This window comes from Typopeltis vanoorti, chromosome 17 (assembly GCF_054136105.1).
Source record: "Typopeltis vanoorti isolate ZY-2024b chromosome 17, IOZ_Tvanoo_1.0, whole genome shotgun sequence".
In the NCBI taxonomy this organism is placed as follows: domain Eukaryota; kingdom Metazoa; phylum Arthropoda; class Arachnida; order Uropygi; family Thelyphonidae; genus Typopeltis; species Typopeltis vanoorti.
Window position 1 is genome coordinate 48977365 of NC_143565.1, and position 17596 is coordinate 48994960.

The 17596-nt window shown below is 37.3% G+C and overlaps 1 protein-coding gene across 1 annotated transcript in view; it reads left to right on the forward strand.

The window, feature by feature from the left end:
- The window catches only part of LOC150097371 (multiple coagulation factor deficiency protein 2 homolog), a 67317-nt gene that overhangs the window by 38986 nt on the left and 10735 nt on the right, over positions 1 to 17596 (forward strand). Inside the window, exon 3 of the mRNA XM_090407531.1 lies at positions 15212 to 15369. Within this exon, the coding sequence (XP_090263657.1) occupies positions 15212 to 15369 (158 nt within the window). The remainder of the gene's footprint in view (positions 1 to 15211; positions 15370 to 17596) is intronic.

The following is a 17596-nucleotide window of genomic DNA, read 5'->3' on the forward strand; positions in this document are numbered from 1 at the left end:
AAGTAGAGTGATGTGGGCAAATATGAGAATGGGGAACTGGACAATGAGACTTATTTGAGCCTATGGTCCCACAGAAGGTTCTACTAAGGTAGAAGTGGAGGAATTTTTTGATGCTTTAGAGAAAGCAACTGACACAATGAAAATTGAAAAGTTGGTCCTTGTTGGGGATCTAAATAGCAGAGTAGGAAATGATTGTCAGACATACAAAAATATTTTAGGAAAATTTGGAGAAAAGAGCAAAGCTAATAATAATGGCAAATACCTGTTGGATTTCTGCTCAGAACATGGACTGGTTATTACTAACACGATGTTCCAACATAAAAATGTGCACAAATTCACATGGAGAGAAGAGGCAAGGAATAAGAAGAGTATCATTGACTATGTTATTGTCATTAGTGATGTTTTCTCTACGGTGCAGGATACCAGAGTGTACAGAGGATTTGAAATTGGAAGTGATCACTATTTAGTCTTGAGCAGGATAAAGTTGAATTTCATATTGAAAAGAATAACATTTAAGAAAGATTTAAAGCAAATAAAAGTTGAGCAGCTCTCAGATGTGAACTGTAGACTGAAACATAGAAAGATTATTGAAGAAAAAATGAAAGAGTTTGAGACAAGGAATCAAACCTTGGAGATTCAGTGGCAAGCCTTGAAGAAAACACTGATTGATTCAGCCAGAGAGGCATGTGGTGAGGTTGTCTGCAAGGATAGAAAAATCAGAACTCCATGGTGGACACAGGAAGTTAAAGAAGCAGTGAAGGAAAAGAAGAAAGCATATCAAAAGTTCCTGGTAAATAAGTCAGCTTGTGCTCCTAGAGAATACAGAGACAAATGTAAGAAAGCTAAACACTGTGTAAAATTAGCTAAACAAAAGTCATGGGAGGACTTTGGTAAGAACATAGAAAATGAATATCAAGAAGGCGGCAAAATATTCTGGAGGTTGTTGAAGAAGCTTAGAAATGGAGGAAAGAGTGCTGTAAAAGGAGTTAGAGATGATAAAGGTGACATGTCCATAGACAGGAGAAAAAGATATCCTTGAAGTATGGAGTCATTACTTTGAAAAAGTACTAAATGAAACAAGCAGTGATAGCACAGTGTTAAAAAAACACTCAACGGGCATATAGTGAGGAATACATATCCATACTTGAAGTAGAAAAAGCCATCAAAGGCTTGAAATGTGGAAAGGCAGCAGGAGTAGATGATATTCGACCAGAAATGCTGAAGTATGGTAGTATAAAAGTCTTACAGTGGCTGCACTGCATAGTTCAGAAAGCCTGGACAGAGGTACGAATTCCCGATGATTGGAGTAGAGCTCTAATAGTACCCATATATAAAAAGAAAAATAAAACTGAATGTCAGAATTACAGGGGTATTTCCCTACTGAATGTTCCTGGTAAGATATATGCAAGTATATTTGAGAAACGGTTGAGAAAAATTGTGGAAGAAAAGCTTGGTGAAGAACAAGCTGGATTCAGGCCAAATAGAGGCTGTCAGGATCAGATCTTCACTTTACGACAAATAGTTGAGAAAGAATGGGAATATAACAAAGATCTGTATTTAAGTTTTGTCGATCTGGAAAAGGCATATGAAAAGGTGCCAAGAGAGAAGCTATTCAATATGCTACAGTTATATGGTGTCAATGGGCATTATATCAAGCAATACTTAGTCTTTATTTGAGTTGTAAGTCAGCAGTTAGAATTGAAGGAAGTACAGGAAGATGGTTTAATGTTAAATCAGTGTGAGACAAGGATGTACGTTATCATTCTGTTATTCATTATCTATATGGATCACATTATGAAGGAAAGTGGTATTAAACATGATATCAAAATTTGAGATGTTAATGTCAGCTGTTTGCTTTATGCGGACAATGTTATACTTCTAAATAAATCCGCTACAAGTTTGCAAGATTCCCTGACTAAATTGAATAACTGTTGTAGTAGGTATGGTATGAAGGTGAGCATTTAAAAAACAAAGACAATGAAAATAGAATTGTTGAAAATGTCAACTGTGTTGTGAACGGGGAACCTGTGGAACAAGTAAAACATTTCAGCTACTTAGGCACGATTTTTAGTGAAGATAGTAAATTAAATATGGAAATAGACAACAGAATCAGCAAAGTTGGTATGGTGGGAAGTCAATTGAATAAATTCATATGGAATAAGAGAGAAATTAGTCAGAACACTAAATTAGCTGTATACAAGACAGTGTTCAAACCGGTTTTAACTTATGGATCTGAGAGCTGGGTCAAAAGTAAAACACTTGACCAAAGACCGGAGACCGCAGATATGAGAGTCCTGAGAAAGATTAGAGGCATGAATGGCATCAATGGCATTATCATGTTAAAAACGAGGATATTATGAAAGAACTTGACATTGTCAGCATCCAGGAATGCATTAGCAGAGCTAATCTCAGGTGGTATGGTCACTTAAATAGAATGGGAGAGGAAAGATTAGCAAAACAAGTGTTCTCTGCCAGGTTGGCAGAAAAAAGACCCAGAGGAAGACCAAGATATAGGTGGAATTGATACGGTACAAAGTGCCTTAGATGATAGAAATATAAGATCTGATAATGTTGGAGTCTTGACAAGTATCAGACTGATTTGGAGGAAAATTGTAGATAGGAAGTTAGTAATGATGTAAATTTTTCATGTAGTACTATCATATCCTGCACACCCACTTGAGGGTATGTGTCAGGAATTTGATGATGGTGGTGATGATGATTGTACTACTACTGTTTTCTAAGTCTATGACAGTTGCCTGCTTTATAATTCCTCATAATTTCCTTCTACATGCCTATTCATCATCCAAGTGAGGACTACGTGGTCACTCTCACCAACTGTGACAACAAATGACATCTCAGTCTCAATCAAACTCATCTTGTGCTATGACCAAATCTAAAACTCTTGATTCTCATGGTCCCTCCACCACATGCTGCCTAAGTTGTTCCTCAAGAAATAATCCAAAAATTCAGTTCCCTTAGTGGTACATACTCCCTCCCTGTTGATTTGCGCTTGCCAAACTAATTTGCCTAAAACATTTCCTACTCGTTGCCTATATTCCTAGTCTATAACAACATCCCACTAAATATCTTGTATTATGTCTATCTCACACCATATACTCTCAAAGCCATTAGTGTTATTTTCACTGTGATTCTCCACCCTGATAGGGCACAATTCATCTCTTATCATGAGTAACACTCTATCATGCTATGCCCTTCAATTTCTATCCTTATTAGAACATCCTCTTTAGTTAATACGTTCGCTGCCATGCTACTTTGGCATAGTCTGTTCCCGTACACCGAGCAATTTCACTTCTTCAAGGTCAGTACGGTAATCTCGTTGCCAGCGGTAAGCGTCATACGAGTTTACGCTTTGCTGGCTTGTGTAGCTCATATATGAACTATGAGTATGCTTTGAGTTGGCAGCGAACGTGTTAACCAGGTTTCACTGATACCAACAATTTTTGGAGAGACCAAGTCAATCAATGCCACAAACTCATTTCCTTCCTAATGCTACACATCTGTATACAGAAAAACCAGTATACCGCCAGTATTCTTATAGCCATTATTACTCTCTGCATACTCTACCTGGCTCTACAATGTACACCCGCTCATTTCTCATGCTACTATTCAGACACGATGCTATCCCTGCTATGTTCCACCCTTACCATGCTAGTTTCCCTGCCTTGACACACTCACTTGCCCAGAAAACAAGTCTCTTCAAATGCCTGCATCCTTCTGCCTTCAAATATAATTCATCTCTTGCATACAGCTCTCTTCTGTCTTCAAATGTACTCCACCCATCCATATATTCCAGGTTTCTCTTCTTACACATTCCTGCTATCATCTCATTCATTATCACTGCTCTTCTCTCCACTCTGCATTATCATAACTAGGGCAACATGCTGTCTTCCCTCTGATACATTTCTGCTGCACTGTTCCTAGCATCAATCTCAAATGTCCTGCTATGCAATTCATGCTACCGCTCAGGTCATTTGTACCAACCATTACTATCATATCCTCCACATTATCACCTCTCTTCATTGCCACACTCTATCGTTCTACCCAACAATCACCCCCTCTGGACACTACTCTGCATTCTCCAAATCATTGAATTTCCATACAAGATACTCTAAACCAGTGTTTCTCAACCTGTGCTCCACAGCAGTACTGTCGACAGAGTGTAGCATAGAGGCAGCCTGCCTCACAGCGTGGCTAAATAAGGGCGCTATATTGCAGCAAGCACCGTCGCTATGCCAACAATTCCTGTTAGTGTAGCAAGTGCGGAAAGAAGATTTTCCAAGCTTAAACTGATTAAAAATTATTTGCTGTTCCAAGAAACATTGGTTGGTCTAGCCACTATATCGATAGAGGCGGACACAGCTTCTAATTTAAATTTAGAAGAGCTTATAAACAGTTTTATTGTGTTTCCCCATAGAGCAAACATTTAATTAATATTATTATGCGATCGTTTTGCATTAATGTTTTTCTTGTAATAAAAACAAAACAGCAATTGGAAATTTTCTTATATTTTTGTCTTATAATCCATTAGGGATGATATTTAATTGTTTGCCTCAGGGTACGATCTAATCTCGCGATTGCCCTGGCCCGCAGGCAGACTTAAATTAATTAAATAAATATATATTTTTTAATTATCCAAAGAAAACATTAAAATTAAATAGGTAAATAAAAATTATTGAAATCAAATGGAGACTTAAAAAAAACAATATTAGCGTCACAATGTTCAAAGGTGGAAGCAATAAAACTATATTGTTGTTCACTTCACCTCCTCTTTTATTATTCTTCATTCTGTTGCTACAAATGGCAGAATGACGAATAATAAAAGAGAGGTGAAGTGAACAACAACTATAGTTTTATTGCTTCCGCCTTCCCTTGCTTGTATCCACATTTCAACAAATTGCTTATTGTTTATTGATTTTTATTACTGAAAGTTTCCCTCCTTCAACCAAGCTTCAGTATATCTTCAGAAGTGATACTTGAACAAAGTGTGTCATGAGTTAATCCCAGTATTTATATATTTTTCGGGAACTTTTTTTTAATAATGGAAAAGTGGCTTAGAACTAGGACTTTGAAAGAAAAGGTGATGCTAACCCTAATTGTGATGCACGTGTTGTAACGGCGAGGAAATCTAATACTATTAAAGTATTAGATTTATATTAGGAAATATAACAGTTCATATTTGGAATTCCGGTTTACTTGATGTGGAGATGAAAGTGAACAGAAATCTCAATGTGTTTTGTGTTATGAAGTGTTGTCGAACGAGTGCATGAGACCAGTGAAACTCCGACATTTAGAAAATAAACATTGTGATGTGAAAAATATGCCAATTGAATTTTTTCAGCAACGCTTGGGGAATTAAATCATCGGAAAGATATAGTTTCGGCCATGGGTTTGATTAATAGCAAGGCACTGGAAGCATCCTATTTCTTTAGTTTGAGCATAGCGAAAACAGGGAAATCTTATTCTATCGGAAAAAATTTACTACTTCTAGCTATAAAAGATGTGGTAAAAATTATGGTTAGCAACAAGTTACTAAAAGATCTTGATTTGACTCCTCTTTCAATGACACTGTAGTCGCAGAATTAATGATATGGCAGGTGACGTAGAATCTCAGTTAATCGAAAGAGTAAAGAAGAGCCCTTATTATGTGTTACAAACAGATGAGCCTACTCGTGTAACAAATGATGTGCAGTTAATATGCTATGTAAGATATGCGCATGTAGCAACATTCATGACGATATTCTGTTTTGTAGAGCTTTGTCATCCCGAAACAACTGGAGAAGAAATATTTCACTCTCAATAATTACATATTACACAAAGGGATCCAGTGGAAAAAATGCATGGGCTGTGCGCTCTTACAGGTAGGCATTGTAGGGTTGTTTCTATGGTCAAGGAAGTAGCTCTGGATATGAATTGGGTACATTGTTTCATACATAGGGAAACGTTAGCCACCAAAGCAGTGCCACCAGAATTTAAAACTGTGCTATACAATGCTGTAAAGCTAGTTAATTTTATTAAGGCTCGACCGTTAAATAACAGGTTATTTTCAGTACTGTGAGATGAAATGGGCAGTAAATATATACAACTTTTGTTTCATTCTGAAATTCGCTGGCCTTCCAGAGGCAAAGTACTAACAAGGTTATTTCAATTAAGGCACAAAGTTTTATTATTTGTAAATGAACGTAATTCTGATTTTGCATCACTCCTTGTTCACGAAGTGGTTATCAACACTCTCCTATCTTTCAGACATTTTTTTTTTGAAATTAAATGAACTAAATCTCTCCCTTCAGGGAAATTCTTTAGCTGTTCTTGATGCCTACAACAAAATAAAGGCATTCGAGAAAAAACTGGTTTTGTGGATTAATTATGTAAAAGACAGACAATTTGCACCTTTTCCAACATTGGAATCCTTTTTGGAAAATGATATTTTTGTTGATTCTGAGTCTCTGGAAAGGATTTGTGACTACCTCAAAACTCTGAAACAGAATTTTGAAACATATTTTCCAAATAACGTTTAAAAGAAATTTCTGTGGGTTCGAGTTCTATTTCAGGCTTATAGTCACGAGGAGGACCTTTCGGTATCGAAAAAAGAACAGTTAATTGAGCTTTCAAGTGACAGTGGGTTTAAAATGCAATTCCGTGATCTTGATTTGGCTTGATTCTGGATCTCGCCTTCAGTGAGAAATGAGTTTCCCGAATTATCCGAAGAAGCACTGAAAATCGTCATGCAGTTTTCTACAACCTATTTTTTGTAAGAAAGGATTTTCATCGCTCCTTCAGATAAAAACAAAATGCAGAAATTGTCTTAGTGTGTGTGTGCACGCCGATCTTTGACTGAAGTTGACCAATATCCAGCAACTCTGCAATGGCCGAGAAGCTCAACCATCTCATTAAAAGTAAGTAGTAACATAATTATATCATTATTTCTTTGTTTAATAAAAATTAAAACTTTGTTCAATGATAATACGTTTACTTCCAGTTTAATTAATTATGTTTCCATGTGTATTCAGTACATGCTTTTAGATTTATTATGTCATAAATATCACAGTTTTTCCAAAATGTTGGTAATTCCTAGATAGGTTTTTAAATAAGTTACAAAAAGTCAAAAGACGTATAGGGAAATAAATTGTTATTTTTGTTGCTTTTCTGTTCGCAAAATCGAAGTCTATTTCATCCCTCAGTTGCTGTTCTATAGACAGTATGGCAAGATTTCTTAACGCCAAAAAAGTGCCGTCCGGGGCAGATTACTCCCCCCCCCCTCCCCAGCTACGCTTCTGTAACTTAATGGTCCGTAATATTGTTTTATGCATTTTACTGGTCCTTGGGCTTAGAAAGGTTGAGAAATGCTGCTCTAAACAGATTCATTCATCTTTCTCTCACTCCCAGTATCTCTCTCTCTCCTTTCTCTTCCAATTTTTCTCCTTCCTCTGATCTCTCAATCTCTTGCTTCCACACATTCTCGACTTTCTCTAATTTCCTCTCCCATTCTCTTGAATTCCTCTCTCCTGTGGTCTCATGTCCTTCTCTCACACCTACTCTTGTTCTTCTCACACTAGCCGATCTCTCCAGCCTCCTAATCTCTATTCACTCTCCTCAACTCACTCTTTAGTAAGAAAGGAGATGCCTTCCATCCCTTTTCTCAGATGTTCTCTCATGCTTTCAACTGATTCTCACATACACACACAGTCATGTCCATCAAATGAACCATCTCCCTCGGCCACACTGCCCAAGGCCAAATCTATATGTACATCTTTCACATATTCTTCACCTTGACATTTATCTGATTCCAAAGCACTATCTCTGCTGCTGCTGAATTCCAAGGTTGAAATACCTATTGTCTCCAGCATTTCCTACAAACAGATTCATTCATCCTTCTCTCACTGGCATCCCTGACTCTTTCTACTTCCAGTATCTCTCTCCCAATTTTTCTCCTTCCTCTGATCTTTCTATCCCTTGGTATACAATTTTTATTTTACACCATGGGATGTGTACATGCCATGGTATAAAATAATGGTAAAGTAAAAGTATGCTTGCTATGCATAGCATGCTACGGAATCGTCAACTATGCTATGAATAATGTAGTTTTTAAATGGTGGGGTTGGGTAACAATGTGTTAGAACTGACATTCATCATGTATCGATCATATTCAATTTGAATACGATCGATACATTGGATATAATACAGCGACAATATTATCCTAATAGAAGACCACACAACCATCAATTTCTATAGTGCAAACTTAAAAACCAGTACTGGTCATGAGATAAACAATAAATACTTATCTGCTGATTCTTATCTTTTTTAACAGCTTACATCAACCAGCTGCATATCTGCATTCTAGTGCTGCCTATTTGTGATGTGGCTTATGAATTAGGATGTAGTTTATAAATCAGACTGTTATAAAGAAAAACACTAAACTACTTATCTCTGCTTGTCATTATGTTCTACAACATCCAGGTGATGATCCTTTGAGCTGTTTAGCCTACTTTGCAGTATTGCCTCTGAACTTCAAATCTCTCTCTCTCTCTCTACCATCACTTTCAAATCCCTTGCTTCATCACTTTCATGTAGTCCTACTTGGGTAGTTTTTAGTACGTTAATCTTATTACAAATAATGAACTTGTAATAAGTTTATACCCTTGTTTCATACTTTTGGTTCACTCTATTTAAATCATCCTATAATCTCTTCATGATATTTATTAATTATAGCACTCCCCAGTTAGCATCATCCGGAAAATCTGGATATTTCTCCTCAAATCATTCCATATATTCTCCCTTCTTGAGTTTTTGAAGGATGATTATCTTAGGCAGTATGTAATAGAGGATACATGAGGATCAAGAGTCTTGGATTTAATTATCTCATCAGAGGATTGTTATTGCAATTAAAGGTCAAATCTTCCTCCAGTTGGTGAAAGTGGCCATGCAGTTATATCTTAGGTGGTGGTCAGCCATATCAGGATCTTTATGAGAAAGGGATATATATGGAACAAGATGAGTTCCACTCATCTTGTGCCTCTACAAGATGAGTGGAAATAATCAGTCGCATGAGAGTACAAAGAGCAAGCATTGCACTCTCTAGCCCAAAGAAATCCTAGGGATTTTTTTTGATATGTGGTTATTAAAAGGAAGGAAGGATGATGTTGGTCAATGATAATGGTAGAATGATAACCCCTGAGGATATAGTAGAGATAGTAATTCATTAAATTATTCCATCCTTGTGAATGTAGCATTGCAGAATTTGAAAGCAGTGAGAATGGGGGAGGAACCATTGATAGTGAGTGAGCAGGAGGGATTGAGTAAACTTGAAGTCATCGGTGCTGTAGGACTTGATGGTATATCACCATGTGTCTTAATGGAATGTTCCAGTGAGTTAAACACTTTTAACATGAATCTCAGATTGGTCCAAATTCCAAAGTAGTGGAAAGAGGGCAAAATTGTTCTTTAGAAACGGGATGATAAAACTGAGGCTTAAAATTAGAGGCAAACTGCTTGTCTGGATTTCTAGTCAAAGTGCTAGAGAGGCTAGTGAAGACTATGATTTAGAAGTCAGTTGACTGCTGAAGAATTTGCTTTGAGACCACATAGGTTTGCTAAAGGCAGATCTTGTTTTAATAATCTGCTTACTTTTATAACAAGGTGACAAATGCATTGGACTGGTAGGGAGGTTTGCATGCACAGTAGTATATTTAGATTTTGCAAATGCCTTTGATAGATTGCCACAAGGCAAGCTGGTAATTAAATTGGAACAGATGGGGTTGGATAGTAGATTAGTGCATCGGATTGGATTGGAGATTGGTTGTCTGATAGGAATCAGCAAGTTCTGTATGAGGGCAGTATCTCAGATAAAATCACTAGTAGTCTGTTTTGTGGCTGTTGTTGTTTAATTTGTACATAAATGATATTGGGAAGGACTTGAATGGTGATATATAAGAGCTATTAGGGGTAGAACAGATGTTGTATCCTTGCAAGAGGACTTGAATAGACTAGGTGAATGTATGAGTGAGTGGGTCCGCTGCCAGTTCAGTGTAACAATTTGGGAAACAAAAATAGGATGCAGAGTATCGCTATCAGATTGATAGTGATATCTTAGAGATGGTGAAAAAGATGAAAGATCTCAGAAGTGATGGCAGATAGGGATCTGAAATTTTGGGGACATTTTTCTGAAGGCAGCACAGTGGATTATGGCAATGATACAGAGAAAACTGACATGTAGAAGTAAGGCAGTTAAGATTCCACTGTATAAGGCTTTGATCACACTGCACATGGATTACCATGCACAGATTTTTTCACCTAGGTTTCAAAAGGGATAAAAGATAAGATGTCGAAGAAGATTTCAGAGAAGGACTAAAATGGTTTCCGGTCTCTGGAATGTTGAGTATGAGGACTGATTGATTGAGGGAAGGCAAATTTCAGAGCCGTGGGTAAAAGGAAGAGGGGGGGGGAGGACCTGATCAAGACATATAAGTTGGTGGGAGGGGAGGGGTGTAATTGCCAGATTAATGTAGATGAGATTTTTCATAGAATGACTGAGGCAGGGAAAGAGGACCATTCCTGGAAGCTGTATAAGGAGGATGATGTAAGTAGTACATTTTTTTGCATGGAGAGTGGAGAATGATTGGAATGCATTGGTTGAAGGCGTGGTGAGTGCAGATACAGTGAATATATTTAAGTCACACTGTGATGAGTTGTGTGAGAGAGATAGACCTCTCACAATGAGTCTGATTTCATGGAGGTCCGATGAAAGTAATAATAATATTGTCACCATACAAGAGAGAGAGAATCCATGTATCATTGGTATACATGTGTTCAAGTTTGTGATTAATAAAGTTACTAAAAGAATTTATTTTGATCACAATTTAATAAGCAGGAACCTTTAACAAAAAGGAAAAATATACTTACATCTAAGTGTGAAATACAACTGAGAATATTTGTTAACTCACATAGGAAAATTTGTTGTAATATGATGAAAATAAGATAATTTACTTACAGAATATTGGTCATAAGAATTTTGCATGTAAAGGATCGTTGCTAAACAGTTGAAACATGGGATTATAAGTTTATGTCAATTCTTAGAAAATTTTAGTAAGCTGATAAAGTTCAATAAGTATGACTCATAGGGTTAGCAAGAAACAAGGTAAGGTCAAAGTTCCCAATTTTGGACATTGCCAGGAGTCAGTTGCATGCACACGACCCGCAGGAATTTTGGCAGAAAAATGCCACCCTAACTGGTTACAGAAAGCATATCCAGACATGGAGGGGGGGGGGGAGATTAATTGCAGAAGGTGCAGGTAGGGTCATGGTATAAATGGGTTAGGAACCCCCCCCCACACACACACACACAGGCTCTCTCTTGGTTCTTTGTATGGGTTGTCTTATGTGGTTTTCTTGAGTGATGGTCAGGAGTTCTCTCCTTCCGCCACGACAAAGAACAATGTAAGTGGGATTTCTGTCCCAATTCCCTATTATAGAAAGGAGGGACACCGTACAGCTGAGAAGAAAGGTAACTACTGCATGTTATATCAACCGTGTTCTTGACAAAGAAGGAAAATCTGTGGAGAAGTGGGTGTCCACATAGTGAATCTCATGACTACAAAATCGCAGATCCATTGTGTTTCCTTGGAAGTAGCTTGATATGCTGAAGATGTGAAGGCCCATCTTGATCTGAGAAATCTCAAATATGGTCCACTACAGAAGAATTCGTCCTCAGAAATTATAGACGAGCAAGAACAGAGACTAGCATAAAAGATCCTTATCAAACGGTATCGTAAAAGCTTATATTATTTGAAATCTTAATGTAGCTATGATTGTAGTTCAGTTACTGATCAATTGAAAGACTTGAACGAGAGTTGAACTAGGACTTTAGTGCATTTAAGAATAGAAAGAGAGTAAACTTGTCAGTGTTGATAGATAAATAATCATGTGTCTAGAAACTTATGCATGTCATCTATATTTTGTCTGAGAGCTGTTTGAAGAATTGAATGTGGTTACTATTGTAGCAATAGGATTGTTTAACCCATATTACTCTCTTGAGTTAACGTGTGTAAACTAATTGTGTTTAATTAAGGTATTGTATCATAATATTGTGCTCAGACAGATGAGAAGTTTTAGTCAATTGTTAACATTTGAGAGGATATCCTTTTATCATATGTGTGGAGTCTTTTGTGGCAGCATACTCGCCCTTCCCACATAGGATTTTATAACCTATCATTTGTATTTTGTTAGTATTGCTTCAGCTTAGCATTGAATTTAGTTTTAACGAATTTTAATGTATTGTATTATGCTTATGTGTATAATAAACTTTTGCTCATTGAAAACTCAGTTGTCTGAAATTGCCATTCAATGCACCACTCGTAATAATGTAACAATCTAGCCGGGGGGGGGAAGAAAAATTAAGCTGCAAGTTCAAGGTCACGACTGCATAATTGTTTCACACTGAAACATATTTAAGAAATTGCTTCTTGTTTTGATTCTTTTCATAAACTAAATGTTCTAAATGGCGCAGCTAAAAAATATAAATGTTTTAGGACACTAAGGGGAGCAAGAACTTAGATATCTTGTATTTGGGTGATATCACGTATAGTAAGAAATTTGTTACAAACAAGAAAAAATTAAACTTGTAAGAGTAATTAACAATTATAGGATGGTAAAAGGGAGACGCAACACGCGCGTGCGTGTACCGAGACAGAATACAAACTTGGGAATGTATTTTGAGAATGAAATCTTTCAAGAAATAAACATGGAATTGTTTAGAAGAGGGCTGCTTCAGTAACGTGATTACATTTTATTATAGGGTGACCACTGTAGTGGACAGAGAGATGCTTATACAGCAAGTTTTCTAGATTTTGCTCAAGTGTTTGATAGAGTACTACATGACAAACTGCTATTGAAATTGTGCAAGATGGATGGTTGGCTGATAAGCCAGTGAATTGTGTATGGGGATGCAATGTCCTGAAAAAGAAAAGTGACAAGTGGGATACTTTAGGATTTTGTGCTAGGACCATTGTTTAATTTTTATATATCTTAGTGGTATAATTTGTGGTTTGAAAGGAGATATTCAGTTATTACTTTGGGTTTAAAAATGGGGATATCATATCACTGATGCTAAGTGTAAAGTCATGCACTTTGGCCAGAAAAACAGAACAAGGTTTATGATATTGAAGCTCTGCTCTGGAGGTGGAAGAGGCAAAGAATCTGGAGATTTTGGTCGATAGGGAGTTGAAGTTCAGTGGCTATGTTGTAAAGGTTACCCAAAAAGTTGATATAATTCAAAAAACTTTCCACTGTATTAGGCACTAATCAGGCCATATTTGGATTTATTAAACAGATCTGTTCACCTGATTAGAAAGAAACATTAGAGAGAGAGATCATCTAGAGGTGAGCAACTAAAATTGTCTCAGGACTCTGGAATATTAAGTGTGAGGACAGATTAAGGAAATGTCTTGCAGAGCTTGGTAAATAATAGAAAAAGGAGTGATATGACCGTGACATATTAATTGATAAGAAGAACCTGTACAAAAGTCATTTGAGTAAGGAAGTGAAAAAGAGTTTTTTTTTTTTTTTGCACAGGAAATGGTGAATAAATGGAATGCATTGTCACAATGCTGTACCTTTTCTATGGAAAGTGTGATAGATTTTTGTTATTATTATTATTATTACAACCTCCCACACATATGAAAGATCACAGGACCTATAACACTACAGTGTGATGTGTGGATAAGTGATTAAGGGGAAAGAGATAGCCTATTGACATTTTTCTTAAAGAGCTGGAGGTTGTACTCAGTGGGAAAAAAACAGTATGGGGAGATTGTTCCAAATAATAGAGGTGAATGGAATGAAGGAAGATGATGAGAAGTTGGTTTGGTATGTATGGTATTGGACACTGTATGAATGTTGGCTAGTGGCTACTCTAGTTTTACATAGAAGAAAGTGGAAGAATGGCAGTGACCAATTCGTAGGAGCAGTGTTCATGAAAGTACTCATAGAAAAGGCATAGTGCAGAAACAGAGGACCCATGGGAAAGTGATTGAAAGGAGTCTGTGAGGACAGGGTTATCTATTAAGCAAATTTCCCACTTCTGAATATTATCAGGAGGTCTTGGGTGCACTACCCCAAATGCGGGAACAACAATATTCTGGAATGAAGAGTACTGTCATCAGCAAAGCTGTGAATAGAATTTGAAGTCACCCTGGGGGGGGGGGGGGGGGCTTCACATTTATAGAGAAATTTAATGAGAGAAAGTGTCCTCCATGGTATTCAAACAACAAGTGAGGAAACTGCAATTGAATCACAAGTGCAGGACAGAGATCATAAAATGGTAGCTTGTTAAGGATGCCCTGATGTCATATATGATCGAATGCCTTTGAAACCAAGAGCAGTAACATGGGTTTCTCCAAATCTTTCCATGGCTAGTGTCCAAAGGTGGGTGAGATTAACTAGGAGGTTAGCTGTAGAATTGCTGATTGCTAATGAACTGCTGAGTCTCCAGGTAGCGAAGAAGGTGATTGTTGATAATTTTCTCCATCACTTTTGAATGTACTAAGTTGAGAGCAATGGGATGATGGCTGACTTTGTCTCCCTCTTTTGGGTACAGACTGGATGTAGGCTTGTAGATGATTTGCTTGTTGGGTAGATGCCAGTAGAATACGATAGCTTATATAGGCAATACAGGATGGATGTTAATCCTGGAGCACAACTAGAGGAATGTTATCAGGACCAGGACCTTATTAGTATGGGATTAATCAAGGTATTCCTGACGATGTCCTTCTGGAGAAAGTTCAGTGGAGGCATGCAGTAGGCACTTTGTAGTATGGGAGATGATTGCCTTCGTCGTGCAAGCAAGACTCGGAATCAAAAACTGATTCCAAGAGGTCTGTGTTTTCTTTGAGTAAGGTTACCATGGTGCCATCAAGTTGCAAGGAAAGTGAGAACAGGGATGGCTAGAAGTTACACTGAACAGTCTTAGCATGGGACCGAAAGGCCTAACATTTCATTCTTTTGAAATCTGCTTTGGAATATAATGGTGTATGAGTGTTTAGCCCCTGTGGTGAGTCTTCTGACTCCATAGAGGCCTGGAAAATAATAATAATATTTTGTTCTTTGACTTAATGATCTTTCATTGTTAAAAAAATGAATATGATTGTCCGTGAAAGAGTATTATATAATATTTGATTATTTAATCAATTTTTACCTTAAGACACATTAAAGAACATCTTGACGGTGTGGTAGATCAGCCTGATTTGTCGAAGATGTCCGAGGAAGAATTGCAGTTTCATTATTTTAAACTGCATGATAGCGATAACAATAACAAATTAGATGGCTGTGAATTGATCAAGTCTCTCATTCATTGGCACAGTAAGTGAAAGTTTACTTCAAATAATATCAAGATAATTAAAACTACTAATGTATTTTGCTTTATAATTATAGCAAAATACTTCAGAATATAATTGATAATTATATTATTATATATTTTACCTTATAATTGGTATACAGAGAAATTTGGTTTTAATGCATTTCTTAATATTATACATAAACTCATGATAAAATATACATAAATAAAAACAAAATTCTATAAGTATTTTTGTTTTACTTACGTATATTTTGTCATATAAAAGTGATAGTCATTCCTTATTCTTTAACATCATTTTGACAATGGACAAATTATTGGCTAACAAACATGGAAGAATTCTAACACTGCAAGGTACCAATATTATTATACTGCTGTGCAGAATGCTTTACACTGCATAATGGAAAATTTTGAATATTGACATTTCTTTCATTTTATCCACTCTCCCTCCCTCCCTCCCCCTCTCTGAAAATTTGATCTGCTGAGGATATTTTAACTCAGATTTGAATAAAATACAGTGGAACCTTGGTTGTCGAATGCCTCTGTTCTCGAACAATTCGAGAACATATTTTCCGAACAAAAAACGCCCCAGTTCCCGAACAGGCAAACAGCAACCATGTGCTCCGCATGCTGAGCTGTAAGGCGGGAAAGCGTCAGTTCCGTGGCAGCCTTCATTCAATGCAGACACCTGCTCGAATTTGCAGTGAGTTTTCTTGATTTTCTTTGTGTTTTTTTTTTTTTTCATAAATTATTATTAATTAAGCCACCATGGGGCCGCAGAAGAATAGTGATAGCAGCAAAATGAAAAGAAAAGTTTTTAGAATCATGATAGAAATAAAAAAAGAAATCATATCCAAACATGAAAATGGCGTTCGTGTCACGAATCTTGCTATGCAATTCGGTATGGTGAAATCAACGATATGTACAATACTCAAAAATAAAGAGACGATCAAGAGAGCTGATGTTGCAAGAGGATTTAAAGTTCTTACTAAACAAAGATCGCAGACGATTGAAGAAGTGGAAAAATTGTTGCTGATTTGGATAAATGAGAAACAGTTAGCTGGTGATAATGTTTCTGAGGCTATAATTTGTGAAAAAGCGAGGCGATTACATGATGACCTGTTAAAGAAAAATCCTGGTACGGGTGCTGATACTGATGTGTTCAAAGCTAGTAGAGGGTGGTTCGAGAAATTTAAGAGGAGAAGCAGCATACATAGTGTGGTTAGGCATGGGGAGGCTGCGAGTTCAAACCGAGAAGCTGCTGAGAAATATGTGCAAGAATTTGGTGACTATGTAAAGGCTGAGGGTTTTCTTACCCAACAAGTGTTCAACTGTGATGAAACTGGCCTATTTTGGAAAAAATTGCCAAAGAGGAACTACATCACTCAGGAGGAAAAAGCATTGCTAGGACACAAGCCAATGAAGGACGGGCTGACTCTTTTGGTATGTGGAAACGCAAGTGGGGATTTCAAGGTCAAGCCATTGCTTGTGTACCACTCTGAGAATCCGAGGGTGTTTAAGAAAAAGAACGTGTTGAAAAGTAAATTGCCTGTTATGTGGAGGGCTAATAGTAGGGCTTGGGTAACCAGGCAATTGTTTATTGAGTGGATCCATGAAGTCTTTGCCTCAAGTGTGAGAAAATACCTTCAAGAAAAAAAATTGCCAATTAGATGCCTTCTTGTGATGGACAATGCTCCTGCTCACCCTCCAGGCTTGGAGGACGAGTTAGTGGAGGAGTCTGATTTTATCCCAGTGAAGTACCTGCCGCCCCAAACACAACTTCTCTAATTCAGTCCATGGACCAGCAGGTCATTTAGAACTTTAAGAAACTCTACACCAAAGCACTGTTTCAAAGGTGTTTTGAAGTGATCTCTGACACAGAATTAACACTCGGAGAATTCTGGAAAAATCACTTCGAAATCCTCCATTGCTTAAGTATCCTTGACAAAGCCTGGGTGCAAGTGACTTACAGGACAATGAACTTGGCCTAGATGAAATTGTGGCCAGACTGTGTAGCAGACAGAGACATTGAGGCTGAGCATGTTGCTCTTGTCGATGATATTGTGTCTCTGGGCAAAAACATGGGCTTGGAAGTTGACAATGCTGATGTGGAGGATCACAGGAATGAACTCACCACAGAAGAACTGGAACACCTTCAGAAGGAGCAGCAAAAGACAGAGGTGGAGGAAATGTCTTCAGACACAGAGGAAGGGATTGAGGATGTTCCTAGTTCTT